Source organism: Rhinopithecus roxellana, chromosome 9 (genome assembly GCF_007565055.1).
Source record: "Rhinopithecus roxellana isolate Shanxi Qingling chromosome 9, ASM756505v1, whole genome shotgun sequence".
Taxonomy (NCBI): domain Eukaryota; kingdom Metazoa; phylum Chordata; class Mammalia; order Primates; family Cercopithecidae; genus Rhinopithecus; species Rhinopithecus roxellana.
In genome coordinates this window covers 11,097,107-11,118,506 of record NC_044557.1, presented here as the reverse complement: position 1 = coordinate 11,118,506, position 21,400 = coordinate 11,097,107, and the positions used below count along the sequence as shown (strand labels likewise).

Sequence of the window (21,400 nt, the reverse complement as noted above, 5' to 3'; positions counted from 1 at the left end):
AACATAGTCTGAATTCCCCAGCATGCCATTTAAGATTATCCACAACGTGACTCCAAGCTACCTTTCCAGCCATATATTTGACCAGGGCCACATTCATCCCACATACCTAAGCCCACCCACAGTCCATGCATACCTGTCCTTGCCTAAACCACACCCTGTGCCTTCATGGCTTACTCAATGCACTCCTTCTGAACAGAAGGTCTCTCTCACCACGGGAAAGCCTTATTCATCCCTTAAAGCCCACCTTAAATACTGTGTCTACTACAAGCCTTTCTTGGTAGTTCTTGGCCACATTATTCACTTCCTGTGTATCCTTAAAAAGTTGTTCATACTTCTATTACTTATTAAGGGCTGGTTTACATTATAGTTAACACAAGTTAGTAGCATCCGTCCATCTCTCCAACTGGACCATGAGTCCCTTACAGACATATATTTTCATATCCCTAGTTCCTGACATAGTAACCTGTACACATGCTTTTCATTTAGTTAATGGAATCACTGATAAATTTTGTACTTACCTGTGAAATGCTTTATGAATTTGTCTTTTAAGTTAGAATCTCTTGGGAATATTTCTGAAAAGAAAAAAAACCTTCAGAATTTCTTGAATGCATTTCTCCCATTTAAAAATATCCTTAATACTTTGGGAGGCCGAGACGGGCGGATCACGAGGTCCGGAGATCGAGACCATCCTGGCTAACACGGTGAAACCCCGTCTCTACTAAAATACACAAAAAACTAGCCGGGCGAGGTGGCGGGCGCCTGTAGTCCCAGCTACTCGGGAGGCTGAGGCAGGAGAATAGCGTGAACCCAGGAGGCGGCGGAGCTTGCAGTGAGCGGAGATCGCACCACTGCACTCCAGCCTGGGCAACAGAGCGAGACTCTGTCTCCAAAAAAAAAAAAAAAAAAAAAATCCTTAATATGCTAAATACTTAATAAGGCACTAAACACATGAATTTGTGACAGTTTATTTAGCTGAGCCCAAACTGATATCTCCAGCCCTGACCATTTCCTGGGCTCCAAAACTTCAGTACACCTACCTCACCGCTTGCTCTATGGCATGAAGGGTACCTTACAGCCCTCTCAAAAGTTCACAGTCGCAATGGAAGGTCTCCTTTTCCTCTGCCCAGACCTGTTTCTCCCCATGTTCCTCAGTCCACTAAAGACTGACTGAAGTGGCATCACTCTTGATCAGGGCCCAGCTCAAGAAGTTATGCTTGACTTCCTTTTTCCCTCACCACTACATCCAACCCATGAGTTAGTTTTATGTATTCCACCTCCAACAAATTATTCCAGACCCACTCACTTCTTTCTCCTTCCCTCAACGTGAGTCTGGCCCAAGTCATCGTCCTTTTGTGACCATGCCTTGGCAGTGGCCTCCTAACCCCTCTTCTCCTCCCCATAATCGTCTTTCTCCCCAGTAGCCAGAACAAACAAACTGAAATGTACTATAGGTCATGATCTCTCCCACTTGGAAGGCTTTGCGCTTACTATATAATAAAATTTAAAAATAAAATTGTATCTCAGGCTTTACCTTGTACTCACTAAAACTACACCATTCAGAAAATGCAATTTATACAAACAATTGGGAGCACGTGCAACTCTTTCAAAGGAAAAGAAAACTTAAACTTTAGTAAAATAGTGGAGCCTCAAGGTTTGTTGGTAGGTATACATTTAAACTTACAACAGTGTAAGAATACAATAGGGAAGTGAACGTTTGTCATCCCCCTCTAGGAGAGTCTGAGCCACCACGGTGATGAGTGTGACCGTGCCAGGACAAGGCAGTGGTGACTGAGGCTTGGAAAATGCAGACGTAGGAATTCTAACTGTTCCTTACATGCCATGAGCACCTGACGGACATCGGAACCCTTTCCTGTACAGGGAGCTCCCCAGTTCGGGGCAGCCTTCTGCGAGTTCAGGGCCTGGTTCAGGGCGTGATTGTGTGGGTGCAGCAGGAATGCAGAGAGATCGGAGCTCCCCTCCCATTTGACAATGAACACCTGCACTTTACAAACAATTAAAACTAATCCAGGAAAACAAAGCAGCAGTAAAATGAAAGTACTTCATCATATAAACCTTTCCTCTTCTCTTTGATAATGCTGCAGCTCGAACATAAGTCTTTTCCCCTGTACTTCTCAGAAACCAAAAACAGCAAATTGGCTTCTGTGGTGTCAATATTTGGGCCAGGTAGTTACAGTGGTGCATTCTGAAAAATGAATGAGAGCTGAGTACAGCAGAAGCACCTCCTGTGGCTAAGGCGTGCTCAAAGACTTCATACATAATTCTATTTCTGAAAGCATTTTAGAGTATAAATTTAATCTCTAGACCCTGTGACAAGGACGACACTCAGGTGTGTAGAAAATTGCATATTTTAAGTAAATTACCCTCCTCATCTCCACCCCATAACACATTTTATAACTTCTATCAAAGCAGATGTCACATTCTGGTTAGCATGACAGGGCACCGTGTGTGTCTGTCTTCCCCGCAATTATGGCTTCATGAGGAAAGGGATGCGGTCTTGTCCCCCTGTACAACCCGGCTTTGCTGGCAGAGGCACCTGGCACATGTTCAAGGAATAGGAAGCCGAGAGGGTTGCTACTGCTCAAATGGAAACATCAGTGCCTCCTTGCACTCAGTACAGCCCACCAAGAAAACCACAATTTCAATACACTTGAATTTTAACTTCAAAGCACAAACATCATATAGGAATACAAGAATGTATAACAGATTGATTTAACTGAAACAGAAAAGTGGTGTTTAAGTCCATACCTAAAGTAACAAGTCAGAGATAAGAAGGTAAGAAGAGATGGGAATGGGGAGGACTGCAGCCTGTCCAAGTATTGGGGGAAATGTCCAGAGCTGCTGAAGAAGAGGTGGGTGAGACAAGGCTGCAGGCATAGGTGGGCTTTAGAGTCAAGTTGCACACAAACTTTGTGCTTAATTCTGTAGCTGATGAGAAGTCAAAGGGCTTTAGGCAAAGGAAAGGCAAGGTTAAGCTACGTTTTCAAAAGATCATTGAGGGAGGGAGGGAATGGGGAGAATTGGTCAAAGGATACACAGCTGCAGATTGGTAGGATGAGCAAATCTAGAAGAGGACTGCAGGGAGTAATGATGTGTTGTATGTGGAACAATGGCTGAGAGAGCAGAGTTCAGGAGTTCTCACCATCAAAAAAAAAGGGTAACTGTGAGATGATGGATATGATTTGCTTGACCACAGTAACCACTGCACTCTGTATACATATATCAATACATTATGCTGTGCACTCTAAAGACATACAATAAAAATAAATAAAATTATATATACCATTTAAACATTTTTTAATAAGCAAACTTTGTTTTTTTGAGACAGAGTCTTGCTCAGTTGCCCAGGCTGGAGTGCAATGGTGCAATCATGATTCACTGCAGCCTCCAATGCCTGGGCTCAAGCAGTCCTCCCACCTCAGCCTCCCAAAGTGTTGGAATTAGAGACATGAGCCACTGAGCCCAGCATCAACTATTTTTAATAATAAAAAACAATTATGCCTAAGTATTGTGAAAGGAAAATAAATCTCAGGCCCCCAAAATCACTAAGCCAAGGGAAAAGTCAAGCTGGGAACTACGTCAGACAAACCTGCCTTCCATTAATTCCTAAATAAGATAGTTACAAAGATAAAAAGCTACATACCTCCCTCATGATTTGTCCACAAGAAAATTCTTTGTGGATGGAGGAGGGAGAGAACTCGAAGTCATCCCTCTGAGGCTCACCTGAGACAAATGCATATGATTGTTTCCTCTGCCCTATTGTTTATGTAAAACTGCAGATTCACCGAGCCACACTAAATTGTGTATTCAGTGGAAGGCTGATCAAGGATTCAAAAGAATGCAAACTTTTGTCCCTTATCTACTTCTGACCTGGAACCCCCACACCCACCTCCCTCCCTGCACATACCCCTTTCCCCTCAAACCCGTTTCACCTCCCCCATCCCCCTTAAACTTGTCTTGCCTTACTGAACCCAACCAATGTACATCTTATACATACTGACTGATGTCGCATGTCTCCCTAAAATGTATAAAAGCAAGCTGTACCCCAATCACCTTGAGCACATGTCAGCAGGACCTCCTGAGGTTGTGTCATGGGTGCATCATTAACCTTGACAAAATAAACTTCCTAAATTGATTGAGACCTGTCTCAGATACTTTTTGGCTTACAGTACAGAGGGCAAAGAATAGATGCAGAGAGACAAGTTAAAAGGTTTACAGTCATGTGCTGTTTAATGATGGGAATATGTTTGGAGAAATGCATCATTAGGTGATTCCTTCATTGTGGGAGCATCATAGAGTGCACTTACATAAACCTTGGTGGGAGAGCCTCCTGCACACTCAGGCTACTGCTCCTAGGCTACAAAACCTGTTGTGCTGAATACTGCAGGCAGCTGTAACACCATAGTGAGTATCTGTGAATATAAATGTATCTACACATAGAAAAGGAACAGTAAAAATGCAGTATTATAATCTAAGGACCACTATGGTATATGCAGTCTGTAGATGACAGAAACGTCCTTTTGTGGCATGTGACTATAACTGTATTGACTAGCACTGGCCTATGCAGGGGCTAGCAAACAACAGCTCCTGAGGCAGATCCAGCCTGCACCTGTGTTTGTGAATAAAACTCTGCTGCAACATGCCCACATCCATTTGTTGAGGGGTCACCAGTGGCTGCTTTTTCACTACAAGGGCAGAACTGAGTAGTTGTTGCAGAGATAGTATGGCTCACTGTACAGAGCAGAAAAGTTTCTCTTCAAAGCTCCTCTTGGTTTAAAAAGAAAATAATAGACACTAGGAATAACAGCTCCTTACTCCAAAGCCTCTTATCACCTACTAGTTCTTATACTTTAGCCCAGTTAGTTGCTTTGGCTTGCATGTCTGGACAGGCCCAGGCAAGTCCTAGCTCATAGCTTATGCCCCTTCCTTATTTGGAAATGTTATTGCTTCCTTAAACCTTTTGTAAGCAACTTCCTTTTCTTCTTTGTTCTCCCTTGAACTTACCTATTTAGGGAAGTTTTAGGTTATTAGCACATCGGGTATCAGTTTAAGACTGTGAGGTCCAGCTCCAGCCAATAGATGCAGGACACAGCAGTAACGACGACCCAAATGCGTAAGGAATAAATATGTCTGCTTTTCCTTTGTTCAGGTGTGCTCTCACCATTGTTCCATCTGCGAGGGGCACCCTTTCTGTAGATAGTAAAGATTGCCTTGCTGAGAGATCCTTTGTCTCCACACTTTTCTTTGCAGCACCAATTATCTAACACTCACAAAGCCCAAAATATTGACTGTGTGGCCCTTTCTAAAGAAAGTTTGCCAATCCCTGCTCTGCAGCACACTCCTATTTGTATAAAAACAAACTAAAATGGTGGGAGGTGCCAGGGAACAGAATTCTAGGAGTGGAGAGAAGAGATGCTTTTCCATGCACACCCTTTTTATTACTTTAAACTTTTTTGAATATAAATCTGTATTAATTCTTCAATAAAAACTAATTGAGAATGAATTTGCATTTAGTGACTAGATGCACCCAATGGTTTTGATCCACAAAATATTAAATAACTGAATATAAGAAAATTACCCTAGGCCGAGCATAGTGGTTCATGCCCATAATTCCAGCACTTTGGGAGGTTGAGGCAGGTGGATCACCTGAGGTCAGGAGTTCGAGACCAGCCTGACCAACACAGTGAAACCCCATCTCCATTAAAAATATAAAAAAATTAGCCAGGCATGATAGCATGTGCCAGTAATCCCAGCTACTCAGAAGGCTGAAGCAGGAGAACCACTTGAACCTGGGAGGTGGAGGTTGCAGTGAGCCAAGATCACACCATTGCACTCCAGCCTGGGTGACAGAGCAAGACTCCATCTCAAAATAAATAAATTAATTAATTAATTAATTTTAAAAACTAAATAAAAAGAAAACTCCCCCTAAACAACGAAACTAGTTGATTTCTCTCTGATGGGAAATGTTCTAAGAGAGTAGCGTCTATGATGAGATAAATGGGAGCCACACATGTAATTCTAAATGTTTAGTAGCCACATTTAAAAAGTAAAAAGAAATGTGTCAATTAATTTAATCGTTTGGCCAGTCACAGCAGCTCACACCTGTTATCCCAGGACTTTGGGAGGATGAAGCTGGAGGGTTGCTTGGGCCCAGGAGTTTGAGACCAGCCCGGGCAGCATAGTGAGACCTCATTTCTAAAGTTAAAATTAGAATTACAATTTAAAAAAATAATAATTTATTTTAACCGAGTATAGCCAAAGTGTTACCATTTCAACTTGTTATCAACAACATTAATTACTAATGAGATATTTTACTTTTTTTGCACTAAGTTTTCAAAATCCAGGGTGTATTTTGCACATTCAGCACATCTTAGTTTGGACCAGCCACATGACAAGTGCTCAGTAGCCTCATAGCTCGTTGATGTGGTGTTGGACAGCACAAGTCTGAAATGTAACTTCAGGCTGGATGTGGTGGCTTATGCCTGTAATCTCGGCACTTTGGGAAGCCGAGGTGGACAGATCGCCTGAGGGCAGGAGTTCGAGACCAGCCTGGTCAACACGGTGAAACCCCATCTCCACTAAAAATACAAAAAAATTAGCCAGGCACGGTGGCACACCCCTGTAATCCCAGCTACTCAGGAGGCTGAGGCAGGGGAATCGCTTGAACCTGGGAGGCAGAGGTCGCAGTGAGTGGAGATTGCGCACTCCAGCCTGGGCGACAAGAGTAAGACTCCGTCTCAAAAGGAAAAAAAAAAAAAGAAAAAAGAAAATCAAATGTAAGCTTCAAATGACAACTAGATGGGAGGAAGGAGTGCTAGTGTTCTATAGCACTGTAGGATGACTACAGTAAACCATAATACACCATATAATTTCAAGTAGCTAGAAGGAGGATATTGAACGCTCCCAGCACAAAGAAATGACAATTGTTTGAGATGGATATGCTAATGACCCTGATCAGATCACTATGCATTATATATATTGAAACATCACTATGTACCCATTATTTGTCAATTAAAAAACAAAATAAAATGTATGCTTCATTTTTGTGGTACATAACTACAATTATATGAAAGATTACATTATTTGGGAGGGTTAAAATCAAACAGGTCTCTAGGTAATGCATGATCATTATCTTGGAAAAATTTGAATAAATGACTATCTCATTCATCCAATTTGTAAAAGTTTCTAGTTTTTATTACTAAAACAGTTGCCATCTGCTGCTCTCCTCAATTGTAAGTTTACAAAATCTTTTAAAGAAATAGATTTGCACACATATGTACATATATATGTTGGCATACTTATCTCTTATTCTTATATTCTTATTTAAAAATGAGCCATGATCATGTGAAATAATAAAAAAAAAGCAGTACAACCAGAAAACCAAATAATTGAAGATGTTTATTGTTCGCTTCTACCTGCATATAATTTGACTGTCTTCCATAAAGATAATTTGTTCTGATATGACTTACTGTTGACAAGCCTTGTTAATTGATCCTTAGTCCTTTGTGAGCTACTATGGAACATTACTTTACGTTTCAATCTAGCATTACATTAGGTACTTAAATCAAAATGTTTGCTGTACAGTTCTTTTAGTTATTTATTTTAAAGACAAGACACTACCAATCTCATTACTAATCAATCTAATCATTGTATAACTCGTTCCCATTTCAAAAATAAGAACGATTACCTTTATTACAGCAGTACTGAGAGAATTATAGATGAGAACTGCTTTTGGAGAAAAATTCAAATTTAATTTCAATATGATAAATTCGAATTTTTAAAATATATAGCAGAAAAAGCTATACTATATTAAATATATAATAGTAGAAAAAGCTACTTCAACCTCTGCCTTCATCGTCACATGAAGCTCTCCTGTGTCTCTGTATCTTCCCATGGCTGTCATCTTATTAACAATACCAGTTGTACTGAAAAAGGGCCGACTCTAGTATAACCTTTTAAATATATTAAAGCTGACTTTTAAATGTGTTCAAGAAATATATTTTTTTAAATACTAAATTGGCCAGGCACGGTGGCTCACGTCTGTAATCTCAGCACTTTGGGAGGCTGAAGCAGGTGGATCACTTGAGGTCAGGAGTTTAAGACCAGCCTGGCCAACATGGTGAAATCCCTTCTCTATTAAAAGTACAAAAATTAGTCGAGCATGGTGGCATATGCAATCCCAGCTACTTGAGAGGCCGAGGCAGGATAATCGCTTGAACCAGGGAGGCGGAGGTTGCAGTGAGCCCAGGTCGCACCACTGCACGCCAGCCTGGGTGACAGAGTGAGACTCCATCTCAAAAATAAATAAATACATAAAAATACTAAATTAAAAGCATTTAAAAATAAACTGCCATAAAATGTGTGCCTTCTTCTTTCCTTATGTAGTTACATAACATCTGTACCAGTATATACTTGTAAATGTATAAATATTTGTAAATACATGTTTTTATATCATGCTTCTTCTATTACAGTTTAAGATATTTAAATAGAGGGATGTATGTGTGTAACTCTCTTTTTGACACACACATTAGCCAGGTGGTTTAATGAGACCTACATGCCATTTAGGCTGCAAATTACGCAGAGGGTATAAAAGTAAACTCAAATTGGTTGCTTATTATCTTCTAAGTTTTTGCTATGTTCTACAGACTAGCAGTGTCAGCATCTTCTGGGAGCATGTTAGAAATGCAAACCAAGCCCAGATTTACAGAGTCAGACTTTTATTTTACTAGAACATAGTATGTTGGATAGACTCCCATTGGTGTAATTTTGTGTGGCGCTTTTGAGCTGCAGAGACAGAGTTGAGTAGTTGCAAGCATTTCTCAAATTTTACATATGGAATAAGTACGGATGGATTCTGCCTTCAGAAAAGACCATATACTGTGTATTTGTTTCCTAGGGCCACCATAACAAAGTTCTACAAATGGGATGGCTTATATCTACAGAGACTTACTGTCTCACAGTTCTGGAGGCAAGAAGTCTGAAATCAAGATGTGGGCAGGGCCATGCTTTCTCTGAAGTTTGGAGGGAAGGATACTTCCTTGCCTGTTCCAGCTCTGGGGGCTGCCGGCGATCCTGGGCATTCTTTGGCTTGTCGATGCTCTATTCCAATCTCTGCCTTCATTGTCACATGGAGTTCTCCTGTGTCTCTCTGTCTTCCCATGGCCATCATCTTACTAAGACATCAGTTACACTGAAAAGGGGCCAATTCTACTCCAGTATGACCTCATCATAACTAATTACATCTGCAATGACCCTATTTCCCAATAAGGCCATACTCTGAGGCACTGGGGAACTAGATCCTCAACGTATTTTGGGGAACGGGAACACAATTAGACTCCTAATGTATGAAATCTGAATTCACTAAACAAACAAATTGGAATTAATTATTTTCATTATAAAAGTGAACTATTTTCACAATAATTTGCTCAAAATTTTTTAAAATGATTTAACCAAGACATCAAAAAACATGACTTATTTACAAAATTTCAGTGGGGAATAACTTTTACATAAATAAATATATTCTGTAATGTGAGGTTTTATTACAACCTCCTGTGAAAGAAATCAGCTAGTCCATTTAGCCAATGCAAGTTGTAAAGACCCACCTACAAAGAATATCCTGACTGAAAAACTTCTGAAAATAGAAAATATGTATTTTTTTTTTTTTTTTTTAGAGACAGAGTCTTGCCCTGTCACCACAGCTGGAGTGCAGTGGTACAATCATAGCTCACTGCAGCTTCAAACTGCTGGGCTTAAGCAATCCTCCTGCCTCAGCCTCCCAAGTAGCTGGGACTACAGGCATGCCACCATGCCTGGTTCATTCTTTTTTTTTTTAACTTTTTGTAGAGAAGGGGTCTTACTTTGTTGCCCAAGCTGGTCCTGAACTCCTGGCCTCAAGAGATCCTCCTGCCTCAGCCTCCCAACGAGTTGAGATTTCAGGTGTGAGCCACTTGGCCCCACCAGAAATATTTTTAAAACATTACTCAATCCAGGTTATTTATATTACTTAAAGTTTTTGTAGTAGTGTTATTTAGATTTTTTTTCTTATTTTCTAAGTAGCTTTTGAAAAATATAAATTATTATTTATTAATAATTATTCTTTCTGTGACAGATAGCTTTAAAAGGCAGTATTTACATCCTAAAACTAAAACCCAATGTTTTGGAAGATGTCAACCACCTTCAAGAGTGAGATAAAATTTTTAAAATAAGTCTTTTATTATTGAGCAGTTTTAGATGCACAGAAAAATGACGTAATACAAAGCATTCCCATATGCCCTGCCCTAATTAACATTATATTAGTATGGCACATTTCTTGCAATTAGTGAGCCAATACTGACACATTCTTACTCACTAAAGTCCACACTCCTTTCAGATTTCCTTCACTTTTCCTTGATGTCCTTTTTTTGTCCCAGGATTCCACATTACACTTAGTCATTATGTCTCCTTAAGCGCCTCTTGGCTGTGACAGTCTCTCAAAATTTCCCTGTTTTGATAACTTTGAGCATTTGGAGGAGTCTTGGTCAGGTATGTTATAGAATGTCCCTCATTTGAGATTTGCCTGATGTTTTCCTTGTAATTAAACTGAGATTATGGGTTTTAGGGAGGAAGACCACCAAGGGAAAATGCCATTTTCATCACATCCTGTGAAGAGTGCCCACTTTTAGCATAATTTACTTTTGCTGATGTTGACCTTGACCTCCTGGCTGAGTCCTTGTGTGTCAGGATTCTTACTGCAAAGCTACTCCTTCCCCGCTCCCCTCCCCCTGCCCCACACTGTACTTCTCAGAAGGTCACTATGCTCAGCCCACACTTGAGGACAGGGGAGTTATGTGTCCCTTCTTTGAGAACATAGTATCCACATGCATTATTTAGAATTCTTCTGCATGAGAGGTTTGTCTCTTCTCCTCCAGTTATTTATTTACTCAGTCATTTATTTACACAAGCAATGACTGATAAATAATTTATATTTTGTGTTATAATCTAACACTACTTTCTTTATTTTGTATCTCAGATGGTTCTGGCTCTGGCCATTACGAAATGTTTTAGTTGGCTCCTGTGTTCCTTTGACTCTGTCACTGGTAAGTTTCTGTTGTTATTTTTATTGCTTTGTATTTTTTATCACTTTTAAAAACTTTCTGGCATTACCAGATACTCTAGGCTCATTTCTTATTATTTTCCGTCCTAGTCTTGGTTTTAGGGATTTCCCCAATGAACCCTGGTTCTTTTACTGGAGAATGGCATTAGAAACCAAGATCAGGGCATTTGGTGCGCTCCTGGTGACTAGAGTGTGGTTGCTTCTAGTCCCTCAAAGCTGACAGAGCAAGGAAAAATGTGTATGGTGCAAGTGAGCACCTTGATTTTTACACATCTGGTGTTTAAATTATTTCTAAAATTGGACTACGGTGCTTAATAGGATATGTTTTGGGAGCTGGGTGCAATGTCATCCCAACACTTTGGGAGGCCAAGGTGGAAAAATCACTCGAAGCCAGAAGTTTGAGACCAGCCTGTACAACATAGTGAGACTCTATCTCTACAAAAACTTTTAAAATTAGCTGAGCATGGTGGTGCATGGCTGTGGTCCAAGCTACTTGGGAGGCTGAGGCAGAAAGATCCCTTGAGCCCAGGAGTTAGAAGCTGCAGTGAGCTCTGATCGTGCCACTGCCCACAGAGTGACACTCCATCTCTAAAAAAAAAAAAAAAAAAAAAAAGGAAGATGCAGCATCTGTAACATTTCACTGATTATAAGAACTGCCTAAAATTTATTTTAAATGATCTGACTTCAAACACATAGTCCTATCAAATCAGACTCTATACTCAACCGTGTCCTATGTCCTTTCTTAGGACTGGACTGTCACGCTTTGCTTTCTCAGCAAAAGTAAAGTTCTGTGTCCAGCCAGACCTGCAAACATGCCTTGGGTTTTTTTTTTATAAATTCAGGTAGACAAACTAAATAATCTCTAAAGTCCCTTTGAAGTCCTCTTATATTATGCAATATTATGATAAAATTCTACCATTAGATTGCATATTCAAAAAAGGACAGAATATTAAATGAGCCCAGAAAACTTGAAAAAATACAAAATCATGTTATAAAGGAGACTATTTTCTTGTTGTAAACCACAGAACAATTCATGTTTAATTTAAATTTTAGCAATTTCATCTGAAGACTGATCTCATGAAAATGATTTATTCAGTTTCTAGTTTAATCTACTTAATCCCTCTTCCAGATTTAAAATGATCATTTCCATAGACACTTAAAAAGATAAACGAGATTCTTATAAAAATGCTAAAACAGGGCCGGGTGCGGTGGCTTATGCCTATAATCCCAGCACTTTGGGAGGCCGAGGTGGGCAGATCACCTGAGGTCAGGAGTTCAAAATCAGCCTGACCAACATGGAGAAACCCCATCTCCACTAAAAATACAAAAATTAGCTGGGCATGGTGGCACATGCCTGTAATCCCAGCTACTTGGGATGCTGAGGCAGGGGAATCACTTGAACCCGGGAGGTGGAGGTTGTGGTGAGCCGAGATCGCACCATTGCACTCCAGCCTGGGCAACAAGAGTGAAGCTCTGTCACAAAAAAAAAAAAAAAAAAAAAAAATGCTAAAACATTTCAAAAACAAATAGATGTACCACATTTCACAAAGTGATAAGATTTTTATGTGTAATCAGTTACTAGGAACTACAACCAAATGACAGTAGATTAGTACTTGCAGAAATCACAGGATCTAGCCCTAATAAGGTTCTTGGATTAGGCAGTGAGAAGACTTATCAACAAACTAAGTGACTGGAAAACTCCAGAGGGCTGTTAATCCAGCAATAAATTAACCACCCTAGAAACACAACCTCTAACAATAAAAAACTTGCCTTTACTTTGACCAGAAATAAAGGACAGAGAGCAAGTTTGAAGGCAGAACACAGGTTTAGGTAGAAAAGGATCAAGTTTGAGATTCTGTAGCTGAGATATTCAGCAGATAATGAATACACGAATTTAAAGGACAAGGTAAAGAAAAAGGAAGAAGATACCTTTTGGAATCTTCCATGGATTTTGTGAAAAATTCATTGATAAGCATGGAACCTTGGGGTACACAAACACTTAAAGGCTGAAGAAGAAATGTTTGGAGAGAGAAAGAAGGAATGGTCAGAGAAGAAGAGAACAAAGCAAGAGTAACTGTGGAATCAGGAATCATTTAAAGAGGAAGAGACGGGTCAACTGCAGCAAAGCATCCAGCAGACCAAGTAAGATAAAGGCCGACAAATGCCCACTGGAGTCAACTGGAGTCCAGGTGGGATCATGGGCAGGAAGAGGCGATGGAGGGTTGGAACACAGATGAAGCTGGCAGAGGATATCGGATTTTGCCCCGTGAGCTGTATTAACCATGAATTTTTATTTTCTGTATTTCCAGTGCTTTGACATCTTGGGGCCTTGCTGACCCTGGAGAGAATGCCCCTCCCAGGGTAGCTATTCCTAGAGAGAGTAAACTCACAGAGACAGGACACAAGTTTAGGTAGGAAAGGGTCAAGATCGAGATTCTGTAGCTGAGATAGTCAGCAGATAATTCATATATAAATTTAAAGGACAAGGTAAATAAACAGTGCAAGCTCACCTTTCATTTACAAAGCAGCCAATGCAAAACCCACACCTTCACCACTCCTTCTACTGGGCTCTCTAACTCTGGGCCAACATTCCTCCACCCTAATCACTCCAGGGCCAGGTACCCGACGACTAGCGGCAGCCCTTAGTGCCAGAGCCCACTGAAATCATTCAAACCAGCCAATCCTAAGCCCGCTTACCCTGCCATGCCTTGGCTTTCCTGGGGAAATCACAGTACAACCTCTTGCCCACTTTTTCCCCGTTCCTCCTTCCTCATGACCCGCCCTGGTGCTTCCCCTGTGGCCTTGTGTGGTTCGCTGTGCTCCTGTCTTTAGGGACACATGAAGACAAATTTCTTCCTTCATGATAGTCATTTCCAGGCATCTGTGTCTCACTATCTCTGATTAAAACAATTCCCAGGTATATTTTAAAACAAGCTTGGTGGTAGATCCTGCATGGAATGGTGATCTAGTCATATATACTTTATATACGCTGGAAATGATGCAAAAATTGGCTACAAGAAAGCTTTTATCTCTCCTTCTAATCTTCCATAACAATTTTAAACTAACTTTTTCTAAATACAGCGTGTTGTTTCCTAGATGAGGCAATGAAATTCTTTATGCAGCAAGAGTTTTGCAGTGTATTTCAAAATACCTTATTGTGAATGTTTTTGAAATGTGTAATTACTACCTGATTACCATATGTTAAAGATTTTACCAAAGTAATGTAAAATATTGGATTAGATCGTAAAATAGAATAAGCACTCATAAGAAATATTTTTCCTAAGAATGGAATATATGTGGGTTTAGAAGACTGGATGGATAAAGCTCTCAACAGGAATGATACATAATACAACTGAACCAAAATTTAATTCATCAAAAAATGAGATAAGCAAGTTTATTGCTCATTGTCCACATAACCTAACCTATGTGTTACATTTCCTTTCTTTTTTGTGAAGTATCTTTTATTTTTGCTGTATCTATAAAGAATCTTTAAGGTGTGGCTATTTTAACAGTTCATCAATTAATACAGTAGTAATGAGTAATTCTTTAATGTAGTAATTAATTTTTATTCTTTTGACTTAAAGTTCAGAGTATGACCCCTGCCCTCCTTTGTTTTTAAATCTATTAGAGACTTTGTTTTCAAATCTGTTAGAAATCACAAAAGATAGTTATAAGAAAAAGTTACACAAACAGATAGTATTCCAAACCCAACGTGTAACGTGTTGTTTTTCCTTTCTTAGCATCAGGCATACCTGCTGGCGATAGAAAATCTCCTATAAGCAAATACAACCAAGCTCTGAGGCAGTCATGATGATATCCGTCTTTTCAGGTTCACCATGGCTGATGCCTAGGTGGTGCTTGGAGAGAGTAAGAAGCCGCCTGCTTGCAGCTCCTAGGCCAGGAGCCTGGTCAGGTGCTCCACATATCTCCCCTGTTGTTACATCTTCACGAGAAGCCTCATGATGGGGTCTTCCCTGTGGTGCAGACAAGGCACCTGGAACTCAGAGATCCACTCCTTCCCAATTCCACAGCAAGCCTGGAACCAGTGCTTTCTGTCTCATGGAAATGATCAACAGCCAATCTGATACTGTCGATAAACCTTCTACAAAACTATCAGCCAGAAATAATCACCTTTTGGGGTTTCAATTTTTTGGTGTTTTTGTTTTCCTGTTTTCTCACATGTAACCATTGCGTAATAAAGATAAGACTTTTTTTTAACAGTTGGCTTATATAATTTGCCTTATGTTTACAGAGAAAACAGAGCCTACCAAGCGTGAGTAGACACATACATAAGATGAATAGTAATTATGGATTCTGTAGAAGTTAAGTTGAAGACTCATATATTCAGATTGTAAAATATTAACAGAAGTATAAAATGTTGGCCGTGGTGGTAGCTCACGCCTGTAATTCTAGCACTCTGGAAGGCCAAGGACTGCAGATCACTTGAGGTTGGGAGTTTGAGACCAGCCTGGGCAATGTAGCAAAACCCATCTCTACTAAAAACACACAAAAAATTACTGGGTGTGGTGGCACGTGCCTGTAGTCCCAGCTACTTGTGAGGCTAAGGTGGGAAGTCGAGGTTGTAGTGAGCTGAGATCGAACCATTTCACTCCAGCCTGGGCAACCAGAGTGAGACTGTCTCAAAAAAAAAAAAAAAAAAAAAAAAGAAGAAGAAGTGTAAAATGTTCATAATGGGGCCTGATGCAGTGGCTCACTCCTGTAATCCCAGCACTTTGGGAGGCCGAGGCAGGTGGATCACTTGAGGTCAGGAGTTCAAGACAAGCCTGGCCAACATGGCAAAACCCTGTCTCTACTATATATATATAGTATATATCTGCCTTTCTTTCCAAGGAAGCTAGGACCTTCTTGGAAAATCAAGAGAAGCCACAGCAGATTTATGACCGGGAAGAGACCAGCCCCATGCTACTTACTAAGCACGTTCATTTGCCATTGTTCAGCATAACCTCATCAAAACTCCTTCACATGTTCTCCTTAAGCTCCACGTCAGCGAGATTTTATATTAAAACAGCAACAGCAACCACAACAACACAAATCTGACCCCAGAAAGCCTGTAGAAATAAGGTAAACATGAAATACCTTGAAAAGGCAGAGGTAGCAAAGGAAACATCACATACATCAATACTTGCTAACAGTCCCCTTACACTGCTACCTCTCACACCTCAAGCCAATTTCGTTTCTGTCAAAAACTCTGAACCTCCTCTCTACTCCCACCACGGCCCTGTTCTCAGCCTTCTGACTCTGTTTTTCTTTCAGTGGGTGAGTGCTCTGATGTTTCTTTCCTTTGGCAGAGTTTGAGGTATGGTCTCTTGTTTGTGCCATTCTGCTGGTGGCGCAGTGACCAAAGACAAAGGGAGAAGGGAACAGGAATGAGACAGCAGGAGTGAAGGTTACTGGGAATTCTTATCTCAATAGGACAAACTGTCAGGGGCACTAATAGAGTTGGAGATGATCTAGAAGGTCACCATAAAGCTCTCAAGAGGGTCTGAACTAGAGTGGTGGGAAGGACACTAAGAAGGAAGACCCAGATTCGAGAGACATCAGAGGCAGGAATTACGAACTGAACTGTGCTCCTCAAGCACAATTGTCAACAATGTTGCGCATCGCAGCGACCTCAGCTGTGTGTTAAATGGCTAAATGACAGGACGGATACATGCATGAACAAGTGGGCTGTAAGAAGGAAGGAGGACCAAGGATGGTGAATCAGGAGTGTTCCTGGGAACCTAACACATCTCCTCCAGTCCCCCACTCTCTGCAATCCTCATGGCATGCTGTCTGGCCCCTCCTGCCTCAAGGTTTCCTAGTTACTACTCCCCCTCCCTGGAAATGATCCCCCCACCTCCAGCTCACATCTGCACTTAGGGAAGTTGCCAGGCCTACAGAAAAAGGCAGACAGTGCAACTGCAGGGGCAGCAAAGATTTCTGAACCTAGAACAGGTACGTTAGGTCTGGGCGATGGTGCTTATTACGCCACTACAGAAATATGGAGCCGTCATTCCAGGCACATATGACAGGGATGAGAGTCCTTGATCTCCCGGACCTGCGAGACATTTTCCTCCTGAATGAACGATAACCCCTGCCACCTGCTGAGTGTGCCCCTTGAGAACATCCAGATAGGCCCTTGTCCTCTATAATCTCATGTCCTTGTTTGTCCCTGATCCACGTGCAAGTACTCCATTCACGGACTCAGATACGGATGATATGAGCCACCCTTTTCTCCCCTTGTGAATGTAGTATAGCAATCAAAAAATTAGACAACTACAGTCACAGAAAGCAATGTCTTTGAGGGTGCCCACAGGGCACTTTCTGTCTGACTATATTGTTGTTTAAAACTTCAGATGGTTGCCACTTTTAACTTTTAATAAAATATTTTTGGCCAGGCACAGTGGCTCACGCCTGTAATTCCAGCACTTTGGGAGGCTGAGGCGGGCAGATCACCTGAGGTCAGGAGTTCGAGACCAGCCTAGCGCAACATCGTGAAATCCCTTCTCTACTAAAACTACAAAAAAATAAAAATAAAAATTAGCCGGGTGTGGTGGTCCACCTGTAATACTTGGGAGGCTGAGGCAGGAGAGTGGCTTGAACCTGGGAGGCAGAGGTTGCAGTGAGCCGAGATCACGCCACTGCACTCCAGCCTGGGTGACAAGAGCGAAATAAATAAAATATTGTTTTATCCCTCGTAACTCACTTCAGTAAGTCTTCACTGTCTGAATCAAAGAGAAAAGATCTGTTGAATGAAACAGGTCTGAATGTGTGCCCTGGATGTTTCTGTACTTTGAAGCCTTTCTCCCAGACTTTTCACATTCCAAAGTCACATTTTATTCTCTGAGATAAATATTTCAGGCTACCAATAACTTTAAGTTAAAGTGCATGATCCGTGTGCACCATTGCTGCATGGCAGTGCTGCGGACACTGACCCTGTGCCCTCCCCCTCCTGAGGGCTCCCCAGTGGCCGGCTGGACTGAGAGGCTCTGCCCGGGTTGTCCACACACCAGCTGGGCAGCCCACCTCAGCTTCCCATCTTCTCCATCCCCTCCCGGGGGCAGGACACCCTGCTCACTCAGTGCAGGTGTGCACCAGCCCCTCCCTCCACACCCAAGTGTGCAGGAGAGCGCAGACATTGCTGTCTGCTCCTCTGGGTGGCCTCCGCCCTCTGCATGGTGACAGACAGGAACTCGAAGAAAGTTTGTGGAGTGAATAAGTATATATTTATATCACAACTACTGTGGAAAAAATGATACTAAGAAGCCATTGTTTGCTTTCTTAGCCATGAAGCCTGAGGAGAAGCCATCAGGAGCTGTGCTCCCACGGCCAGCCACTAGCTGCGGGCCATCCCCAGGCCACCCTAGGCCCTCTCCTCTTCCCAAGCCTGGTGGAGGCCACCAAATGTCCCTGCAGAGGGGCCCTTCTGTCCCAGCCTCGCCGGCAGCTTCACGTTGCTTTACTGTTGCTGAGTGTGAACAGAAACGTGTGAGGAGCTTCTCGCTTCTGTCCTCATCTTCCTTCCCTGCGTGTCCTGCCCTCCTCCCTTCAGCGCTGCCTCAAATGCCAGGCCGCCCCCTCGGACCTCCTTTTCCAGGGTCTTTTCCGTTTTCCCTGCATTCACACGACCTCTTCTCTGCCTGTGGGTGTCTCATGACCCTCTAGAGCGTGACTTTTTCCTCCCTCATTCCTTCCACTCCCCTTGGGCATCAAAGTAGCAGGAACCTGACTTGTCCAAAGTTGATTTGGGAGCAGCCGTCTGCGTCTTGGACCCTTCTAAAATGATCTAGGAAAGGTTCCAGTAACATAAGCTGCCGCCTGCTGAAATTGGCGCATCCTCAGCCACTCGCTGCGGCCAGCGTGAAGGGGAAGGGAACTGGGCATTCCTGGCACCCGTCAGGTGTCTACGGACAGCAATCTTAGTTAATTCTCAAAACCCCGGAAGACCCAGAAATGAGGCGCTGACAAGGACCTAACCTGTCCACCACCCCTAGGTCGGTGGGACTGAAACTCGTATCTTTGGGCTGCTTTACCAGTTTATTTCCAAAAAGGCCTCCCACACCTGGGAGGGGACATAGAAGGCTGGTCCCATTGTCAACCGGATTTCTTTACTTAACTCTCAACCGTGGTAAATCTAATACGCTTACGACCTCTTTCTGAGGGCTGGGAATCTGCAGAGATGCTCTGTTCTCTGCTGTACTAATCTCAAGCTTCCCAAAGCGAGTGCCTCGCCCAGCTCCTAGGGGAATCCACGGAGCCCCAGGCGCAGGGCAAAGGATGGGGCAGGACGGGGACATCGTACCTGCGCTCCGGGAGCCGCTGGGAGTCCGGCCAGCCCCGGCCGCGGGGAGGAAAAGTAATGGCTTGGGCTCCTCACCCGTGAGGTACGCTCCCCTGCGCCCCCGCGGCCTCCCGTGGGCTCCAGGAGCGGACAAAGCCAGTGCCAGCAGGAGGAGTGCGGACAGCGGGGCGCCGGGCTTGAGGGGCCACATGTTCGCAAGCCGGCAGAAGAGAGTGAGAGGCTGGTGGAGGATCCTGACGCAGTTCCGGAGGGTGCGCAGCCCAAGAGACGGCCAGCTGGACCAGAGCGCGGCTACGCGGCCGGCCGCAGTCCTCACCGCGTGCCTGCTCTTGTCTGCGTCCCAGGGGTCGGCTGGAACTGCACTGAAACTCTGCCCCCAGTGTGCGGAAGCCTAAGCGCTGCTGGGCGAGGGGCGGGAACGGGAGGCGGTGCCTGGGGCCACCGGGTCGTCCCCCAGGATGAGGGCGTGTCCCAGCGCGCGGGACCCTCGGAAGTCCGCGCAGCCTGCCCAGGCGGACACCAACCTCGGACTCAGGGGGTCTCAGGGCTCCCTACGCAACGCCTGCCTTGGACCCGGACCCTAGGCTCGCTCACTGGTCGCCGTCCCTGGGAGGACCCAGTAGGGTACCCGCCGCGTCGCCCCGGCGGTTCTCCCTGGGCTCTGTCTCCCGCCGCCCCCACCCCTCAAGCCTCGGGGTCCGTCACGGATTCCCCTAGTTGGCGGGGTCAGTAGAACCCGCGGTGCCTAGGTCGGGACGGAAAAAAGCAGCGCCAGGGTGCGGCCTGGATGAGCGGAGATCGCCGCGCCTTGGGCGCAAAGGTGCTGGGTGCGCTCACCTGCCGAGCCCCTGCTAGCTCAGGAACCATGGCCACTCCGTCACGCCAGCCGCCCCTGCCCCAGGTCTGGAGGCCCGACCTGCCCTCCTGGGCGCAGCACCGCGTTCTCTTCCGCGTGGGGGAGAAGAGGGCGGAGGAGGTCTGGGGCTGGGCACTGGGGACACACGCCCAGCTTCCCTGGCCTCCCTGCGGGGAGTGGCCGGTTTCAGTGCTTCCGCAGGTGAAATCGCCAGGGTTGACCAGTGCGCCCAAGAAAGCAGCCGGCTGGATTTTTCTTTAAATTAGGGAACTCTTCTAAAGAGTTTTAGTGTTAACAACTTAAAAAATGAAATTAAGGCCAGTCGTTCTGATTAAAATAAAGCGAGCATCTCTGATCAAACCGCGCTCTGTAAACTGCTGTTGTTTGTTATTTCAGCCGCCTGCTTTATTGCTTTATATTAAGTATATTGAAAAATGTTGAAATTGCTCTCTAATCAATTGACTACTGATTATCTCCTCATATGCAAAGTGCAAACAGGTGAAAGGAAGAGGGCAGGAATAACTAAGGAAACGGAGGCTCCATTACTCCTTAGGCATTGCCCAATGTTACATTACTCTACAAAAAGAAATCTTGTTGGTCAAGATCCTAAAAAATGACCTCAATTCCTTCAAATCGTTTATCTAGGTTTGGCATGTCCGACATGCCCAAGAAATTGGGGAAACAAAGCAAGCTTTGCAGGAGCCCTGTGAAATCGTGCCTTTGGATGAAGCTCTTTTGAGGAAGTTGTTACACAGGTGAAGACTGCTTCTTCCACTCGTTTCACTGTCAAGCTTGCATAGGAATATGGAATTTGCTTAGGAATTTCCTAAGCAAATACAGCGGTGTAACAGAATGGCTTCCACCACCGGAGACCCAGAAGAGTCTTCCTAGAAAAACAGGTTAAGAGTCTGAAGGCCCTACTTAGGTGGAATAAACGCTTTCTCACAGTTCTACTCAAGTGAAATAAGAAAACATTAGAAGTTCACAGACATTGACAGGCAGTTCAAAAATAATTTTATTGGAAAATAAAAAAATAGGGACTAGTCCGAAAAACGATGGGGAAATGCAGTATGAAATAATGCTGGAGAAGTGATACTGAAACCATGACAAATGGATTTTTAAATCAACCATC

The 21,400-nt window shown here is 43.3% G+C and overlaps 1 protein-coding gene across 2 annotated transcripts in view; it reads right to left on the bottom strand.

The window, feature by feature from the left end:
- ALKAL1 (ALK and LTK ligand 1) overlaps window positions 1–19,791 on the bottom strand; it is a 28,126-nt gene extending 8,335 nt beyond the window's left edge. The window contains exons 1-2 of one of the 2 annotated variants that reach the window (XM_010369137.2): window positions 19,413–19,791; window positions 519–572 (exon numbers count right to left, since the gene is read on the bottom strand). In XM_010369137.2, coding sequence (XP_010367439.2) covers window positions 519–572; window positions 19,413–19,602 — 244 coding nt within the window. In that variant the 5' untranslated portion in view covers window positions 19,603–19,791. The remainder of the gene's footprint in view (window positions 1–518; window positions 573–19,412) is intronic. The other variant, XM_010369138.2, reaches the window with a different exon arrangement.
- Window positions 19,792–21,400: the final 1,609 nt, after the last annotated feature.